The sequence below is a fragment of the Leptodactylus fuscus genome, chromosome 2 (genome assembly GCF_031893055.1).
Source record: "Leptodactylus fuscus isolate aLepFus1 chromosome 2, aLepFus1.hap2, whole genome shotgun sequence".
NCBI classification, from domain to species: Eukaryota; Metazoa; Chordata; class Amphibia; order Anura; family Leptodactylidae; genus Leptodactylus; species Leptodactylus fuscus.
The window spans coordinates 230043289-230051388 of NC_134266.1; the positions used below are offsets into that span (position 1 = coordinate 230043289).

Genomic DNA, 8100 nt, shown 5'->3' on the forward strand with positions numbered 1-8100 from the left:
GTGATACTGTGTGCTGATCTGTGTATCTAATCCTCTGATGCGTGTATCTCAGTTTGGATATCAGTGTTGTATTGTGCATGTGGAGTGACCGTGTGTATTGCAGTTGGAATATGAGTGAAAGACTTGCAGGTTTGTATTGGCTAAGGGGGGGGGGGGCACTGTATTTGGAATGCTGTATCTCAGCAACGGTATGTCCGAGCGAGTTGGAGTCTCGTCTTAAACCTTCCCTGATATCAGAAGTATGTCTGTACCAAATTTGGTGAAGATTGGTCCAGTCGTTTGGTTCGCATTAGAGTACAGACAGACAGACAGACAAAAATTCATTTTTATAAGATAGAGAGAAGAGATTATTTCCCTCATGGGCGGAACAAAAATGGAAGTGATGTACCCTGATCTGTCACAGCTATGTTATGGGGTTGTAGGCAATATATTCAAGATGTGGATCAGCAGACAGAAAACAGTCTGAAATTCTTGTGCTGAGGTCTAACAGGCAGGGCCATAGTTATAGGGGGTGGAGAGGTAGCAAAAGCTACTAGGCCCTGGAACTTCAGGAGGCCCAATTGTTTTTTTTAGCAGCATATAAGTTAACCAGTATTATTGATAGCACATAGGAAGTGGGGGCTCCATAACATATTTTGTATTGGAGCCCTGGAGCTTTAAGCTACACCTTTGCCAAAAGGGCCCTTTGCTACATAAGAATATTTCAGTATTATAATAGGGACAGAGGCCTGTTGGTTTTCAGAAGTGAAAGGGTTAATGCCAGTATAACTGGTGGTCTGGAGCAGTGAGGGGGTTCATTCCAGTGTCCTTGGTGTGTAATGTGGTGGCCTAGGGCAATGATAGAGTTAATATTGAAATTCCTGGTGGGGGCAGTGGAGGGCATAGTGTGTCATTCCTGGGGTACAGCGATTACTCACCTGTGTAGTTTTCAGTTTTTTATTGGCTGTAATTTACACTTTCCTTCCCTGCACTATTCATATCAATACTTTTGCAGGAAGGGGATAAAAAGAATTATGTAGCTGTAAGTGTATGGCTGCATAGTTCTCTATATGATCAGGCGAGGCATTTCAGGAGTGCTACGCCCGATCAGCATTAGTCTAGCAAGGGGAACCCTCTTGACTGAGGGATTTCATTTCAACTATGACCTCTTGTACCTTATGGATAGAACACTTGCTCGTAGATACATAACATATCATCTAGTTATCTTATCACATGAATTGTCATAAATGCTGGTAAATAGAGATGAGCGAACACTGTTCGGAACAGCCGTTCCGAACAGCACGCTCCCAGCACGCTCCCATAGGAATGAATGGAAGCGGCCGGCACGCGGGGGGTTAAGCGGCCCAGCCGCCGGCAAAGTCTGCGTGCCAGGTGCTTCCATTCATTTCTATGGGAGCGTGTTCTTCGGATCGCCTGATCTGAACAGTGTTCGCTCATCTCTACTAGTAAACATTCAGACAGAAAAATGTACAAAGTGTTTTCTCTCTGGGTCATAAATATTAAGACCTTAGTGACATTCTTATGTTTTTGCCTCCCTATAGAACACCATATATCAGGTGGAAATTTGTGGCTAAGAACTTTGCCCAGGTAAGGTGTGGGATCAGACAGACTAATGACAGAATGTCTTCCTTCTCTCCAGTTAGTGTTACGATATACACTCACCGGCCACTTTATTAGGTACACCTGTCCAACTGCTCGTTAACACTTAATTTCTAATCAGCCAATCACATGGCGGCAACTCAGTGCATTTAGGCATGTAGACATGGTCAAGACAATCTCCTGCAGTTCAAACCGAGCATCAGTATGGGGAAAGAAAGGTGATTTGAGTGCCTTTGAACGTGGCATGGTTGTTGGTGCCAGAAGGGCTGGTCTGAGTATTTCAGAAACTGCTGATCTACTGGGATTTTCACGCACAACCATCTCTAGGGTTTACAGAGCATGGTCCGAAAAAGAAAAAACATCCAGTGAGCGGCAGTTCTGTGGGCGGAAATGCGTTGTTGATGCCAGAGGTCAGAGGAGAATGGCCAGACTGGTTCGAGCTGATAGAAAGGCAACAGTGACTCAAATAGCCACCCGTTACAACCAAGGTAGCCAGAAGAGCATCTCTGAACGCACAGTACGTCGAACTTTGAGGCAGATGGGCTACAGCAGCAGAAGACCACACCGGGTGCCACTCCTTTCAGCTAAGAACAGGAAACTGAGGCTACAATTTGCACAAGCTCATCGAAATTGGACAATTGAAGATTGGAAAAACGTTGCCTGGTCTGATGAGTCTCGATTTCTGCTGCGACATTCGGATGGTAGGGTCAGAATTTGGCGTCAACAAAATGAAGCATGGATCCATCCTGTCTTGTATCAACTGTTCAGGCTGGTGGTGGTGGTGTCATGGTGTGGGGAATATTTTCTTGGCACTCTTTGGGCCCCTTGGTACCAAATGAGCATCGTTGCAACGCCAAAGCCTACCTGAGTATTGTTGCTGACCATGTCCATCCCTTTATGACCACAATGTACCCAACATCTGATGGCTACTTTCAGCAGGATAATGCGCCATGTCATAAAGCTGGAATCATCTCAGACTGGTTTCTTGAACATGACAATGAGTTCACTGTACTCCAATGGCCTCCACAGTCACCAGATCTCAATCCAATAGAGCATCTTTGGGATGTGGTGGAACGGGAGATTCGCATCATGGATGTGCAGCCGACAAATTTGCGGCAACTGTGTGATGCCATCATGTCAATATGGACCAAAATCTCTGAGGAATGCTTCCAGCACCTTGTTGAATCTATGCCACGAAGAATTGAGGCAGTTCTGAAGGCAAAAGGGGGTCCAACCCGTTACTAGCATGGTGTACCTAATAAAGTGGCCGGTGAGTGTATATAACATTTGGGATGCTTATGGCATTGAGGTATACAATACAATACAATACAGCAATTATGTATTTAAAACTGGAAAGTCCCTTTTAACCCCTTCTCAATCAGTTCTATACTGTTATGTTGCGCTGAGTGGGTAGTTAACATAGAAGCTGTGCCTGATGTAGGGTTACAGCCGTATAATACAGCCAGCACCAATTTCTCAATACCGTAGTCATAGATAAAGCAGAATCTGTCAGAATTCACCCTTTAGGTGCTGCATTCTCAGCATCTAAGTGGTTAGACAGGGGGTCATCTTGTCTTACTTACTATGTGATTGCCAGGTACTAATGGATTCTCATGGCAGCCTGGAGACCTAACTCTGAACTCCATGCTGCAATGTAAAGATTCCTATAGGTCCAGCTGGGAGACAGCACCTAATAGGTATATAGAAAAATGCAGTACCACAAGTATAGTCATTCATATGTACTCAGAAATGGTAACGCTAAAAAAATACAACTTGATACAAAAATCAAGCCCTCACAGTAGCCCATAAAAAGTTAGAGATGAAATTGCTGTTTGTTCTTACTCAGGCTCCTCAAAAACATTCTGAAAAGCTGAATAAAGCTGAATTTTTATATCAACCTCCCCCCCCCCTCCATGGAAATGGAATAAATTTAATACAAAAAAAACCAAACCGTCAAATAAGGAAATAAAGTTATTACTTTTGAAACGGAAAAAACCCTAAAAAGTATTGAAATCCAACATGGCCATCAAAGAATGATGGCAACGTAAAGCCGACATATGATGGATGTTAAGTTGTGTGGTATGATTAACTCTTCGAAGCAGTATAATTAAAATGATGAAAAATCAAATAATTTTTTTCGATTTTCAGTAAATTACACATTTTTATAAAGCAAAAAAAGGTAACAAACAAAATGTACCATCAATATCAAGTATATTGTGTCTTGAGAAAAAAAAAAAAACCTCAGAATTGCTTGGAATCAGAAAAAATATTATAAAGTTATTCTGACATGATAAAATAAAACAGGAGCTGACCCTTAAAGTCAAAACTAGGGGCGAAACTTAAAACTTTCTGACTCGTGTATATCGGTACAGTGATCCCTCAAGTTTCGATATGGAACCACCATTCTAAATTGATCCCATTGTAACCAGTGACCAGAACTCTATGGAAAACTAGTAATATGGTTCTAAGACCACCAAATATAAAATAGGAAAAAATGAAGGTTAAAGAAAAATCATCAGACAATATAGATATAGCAAATCCTTATGGAAAAGTGAGATGGAGGTGCTAAAAGCTGTAAATACTTATGGAGTAACTTTCGCCTATTGTCCAAAGGACCTGCTGGAACCTGGCATAGGTAGAGATAACATGTACTACACCGTAGGGGGCGCTGCTAGTCAACCAATCAGTGCATGCACTTCATTAATACAGGGGTTTACTAGTGATATGAACATGACAATTGGTTGGACCCTCATGCTAAATATTCTATGTTGAGTCTTTCAAGAAAAGATCCTTGTACGCAGAAAATATTAACCTGTGACCCTTGTAACTTGATAGACCACTATAGGAGGATTAAAAGCATCTATGGTGTGAAATATAGCCTGATTTATTTTATATTTTTCTCAATGTCAATAGTTCCTTGGCTGCCTGTTTTTTGGTTACTTCATCTTGGTTACCCTGTGTATACCAGTATTCAAAAACATGAGCCAGCAGCCATTCAGTACAAAGACCTTGGTGCTTTCCATCTTCCATGCCACATTACCTGGTAAGACTAATGAAATACATGCTATATAGATAATATATAATGCATTGGGGTAAGTATTGATGAATGACATGGATGATGGAGGTTTCTATAGTAGCTGGACATACCTGTAATATAACCATTGGCAGATTGCTCTACGGAAAGCTATTACCCCCAACTTCACAATAAACAAGTACATCTTGGTCAAGCATGCATGTTTATCTCAATTTGGACAGGATGATCAAATCTGTCTGACCTCTCTGGCATCGACCAATCTCCTATGAGAACAAATTGTGAAATCCAATATGTCAAATCCTTAGCGGAAGGCCAATAGACACATTACAGTGTTGAGTAATCTAATGTGCGGATTTGTTAGGTATTTTGGGGGTAATTTTTCTTTCCTATTACATGAGCTATAAGGCTACATGTACACAACCGTGCGCAGTCTACTGATCAGTAATGGAACTGATTTTCACTAAATATTGTAACAAAAATTTGTAACAAAATTGTAATGAGCAATATTCTACAGTGATGATACCAATAGTAATGGGAACCGTTCCGTTATTCTGATGACATAGGTGTGGTAGTTATCAGCATTGAGGAATTAACCTGTTAATAGATCTCATATCCACCTGCTAACATGTATAAGCAGTCTGTTGGCTTCACATTGTGATTTTATCTTCCTTGTGCTATTTCTCAGGTACGTTTGTGCTGCTAATCTCATTCTTTGCATTTCTGCATTGCTGGTTGAACGCATTTGCTGAGATGCTTCGCTTTGCAGATCGCATGTTCTATAAGGTGACTATACCTTTCCATTACTTTCCTCTTCTAAATCATTGTATTGCTATATAATAAATATATATAATAAAGCTACTGTTTTCATTTCCTACAGGACTGGTGGAACTCCACATCCTTCTCTAACTACTACCGCACGTGGAACGTGGTTGTCCATGACTGGTTGTTTTATTACATCTATCAGGATCTGCTATGGGTGAGGAGTCACAGGGTTATTGGTAAAGCCTAGAGATGTCCGCCTGTTCTCCGCAAGTGAAATATTCCTTTTTGTTTTTCAGTTGTTCAAGAAACGTTTTCGTACTGGAGTGATGTTGGGCGTCTTCCTCATGTCCGCCATTGTACATGAATACGTTTTTACCTTGTCCCTTGGTTTCTTTTACCCAGTCATGTTCTGCCTTTTTGCTTTTTTTGGAGGTATATATGACCATGTTTTTTTCTATGTTTTTTAATAACATCAGTCTCAATTGTATAATGAGAAGAAAGAGGTTCATTATGTGAGTGAGTTTTGCCACCCAGGACAGAAAGTTCAGGTGGTAATTTACAAATTATGGATTTCCTCTCAAAAAGTACGGTAAGTCTTAGGCTACCTTCACACGGAGTAACGCCGGGCTTGTAAAAATCCTCATTTACAGCCATACACGCGAGCGCTGCGGAAGGCTCCCGAACACTTCCCATTCACTTCAATGGGAGCGCTCATAACGCCGGCTTTACGAGCGTTCCCATTGAAGTGAATGGGAAGTGTTCGGGAGCCTTCCGCAGCGCTCGCGTGTACGGCTGTGAATGAGGATTTTTACAAGCCCGGAGTTACTCCGTGTGAAGGCAGCCTTTTACAGGTTTTTACCACCCCAAGTGGGTCCCATAGTAGTCACAGGACCTGCTTCTATTGCACACATGCCCCATGTAGATGGTATTCACTTCTATGGTTACTTAGATCACTTGTCTCCTTATTGGCTGCGTCTTAGTTGCAGTGCCTTTTAGTATAAGATGTAATGAACTGTCTACAGTATGTCCTATGGTAAGTGCTATGCATCAGCACCAAATCATACAGTAGAAATAACGGAGGTCAATAACTTTCAGATTATAAAATATTAGTTTGTTCTCTGCTAGTACATAAGGCAGGATGAATCCTTGAAGTCACCAGCCCAGATTATACATTTATGTATCTGTATAGTGAGATTGCTTTTGTAATTTGTGTCTTTCAGTCATATTTAATTTCATGATAAATGACAAACGGACCGGCGCGGTGTGGAACGTGATGGTGTGGACCTTCCTCTTCATTGGCCAGGGAATCCAGCTGTGCCTATACTGTCAGGAGTGGTACGCTCGCATCCACTGCCCCCTCACAGAGGTAAATCTGGACTATTGAGTTAAATACAGTTTAGAAGATGACCTTTACTATATACTCCTAATAAAATATTATCTTATTGCCTGACCCATTCTGGGTGGTATCCAGCCTTAGATGCACAGACCCATGCTCCTTGCCTGTAGCAAGAATGTCAATGGACACAGTATTCTATGACATATGTGTAGTGTAAAACCTAATAACCCTTCCCTGATACCATTGTACGTTGTTTATGGCACTGGACAACCCCTTTAAAGAGCTTGTCTCATAAACCACATATCTGGCCCCTGTAACCACAAACTGGTATAGGGTAAGCGGCCGGTGATCTTATATCATTTGTACAACAACCACTACTAAGGTAAAGTAACAGTCCATGCCAGTCACTGATTGGTAGTGCAATGACCATGTAATGCAGGGACAGGTCAAGTCTGCCACAGTTTCCCGCTCTACCTCATACATATCCATCCGTATGTGCAAATGTCCTATTGGGGCATATAGACAGAGGTCACCTTTTCTGAAATAAATCCAGTAATATTTACTATGAATACATATCTAGAATTTGCAACAACTTATCTTTCTTACAGAAAACCTTCTGGGGACTGATCACACCTCGCTCGTGGTCCTGTCGCTCGTGACTGGAGAGACCTTAGAAGCTGCTGAGAATGACCTGATGTGCAATATATTTCTATCTCCCAACATCTGTGGATTGTAAAGGCCGCGGCATGTTTTAATAACCTGTATTTCCTGATATAGGAAACTTCTACTCCAATATTAGATCTGAAAGGATCTATAAGGCGACATTACATTAGTATTCTTTTTATCGGAAAACTGAGAAGATAAATTATGATAATAAAGTTCCTGACACCAATTGTTCTGAAAGCTTCTGTGAAAATAGTTATTTTTGGCGACCTCAGTAGGTATAAGATGCTATTTCAGTGTGTGAGACATAACATGTCTCTGAAGATATTGGACATCACCCTAAAGTTGGTCTTACAAGTTAGGTAGATGTCGACTGTCTTGTCTATCTGCCCCATACACAAGTATAACAACTCAGCCGTGCAGTCCCTGAGAGAGGAGAGAAAGCGATACCAGACTTCTCTGGAGGAGGCTTATGACCCCAAACAAAAGGATTGGGCACATGAAAGTCAATTCTTCAATGGCAGATGTTGGGGGAGATGAAGGTTGGGCAAAACTTGGGTGGCCCCTTGCGTGCCTATTAGATGGTTGGCCAGACCTGTTGGCAGGTTAGATTCATATATACGGTATATCAAATATGTGAAACCAGCTTATCTCACTGTACAGATTGTACCTTACTAGTAGATACTAGAGATGAGCGAGTACTGTT

General features: G+C 41.5%; 1 protein-coding gene across 1 annotated transcript in view; it reads left to right on the forward strand.

The window, feature by feature from the left end:
* SOAT2 (sterol O-acyltransferase 2) overlaps positions 1 to 7549 on the forward strand; it is a 29331-nt gene extending 21782 nt beyond the window's left edge. Inside the window, exons 9-15 of the mRNA XM_075265814.1 lie at positions 1542 to 1587; positions 4513 to 4642; positions 5319 to 5416; positions 5511 to 5609; positions 5692 to 5827; positions 6616 to 6761; positions 7340 to 7549. Coding sequence (XP_075121915.1) covers positions 1542 to 1587; positions 4513 to 4642; positions 5319 to 5416; positions 5511 to 5609; positions 5692 to 5827; positions 6616 to 6761; positions 7340 to 7390 — 706 coding nt within the window. The 3' untranslated portion in view covers positions 7391 to 7549. The remainder of the gene's footprint in view (positions 1 to 1541; positions 1588 to 4512; positions 4643 to 5318; positions 5417 to 5510; positions 5610 to 5691; positions 5828 to 6615; positions 6762 to 7339) is intronic.
* Positions 7550 to 8100: the final 551 nt, after the last annotated feature.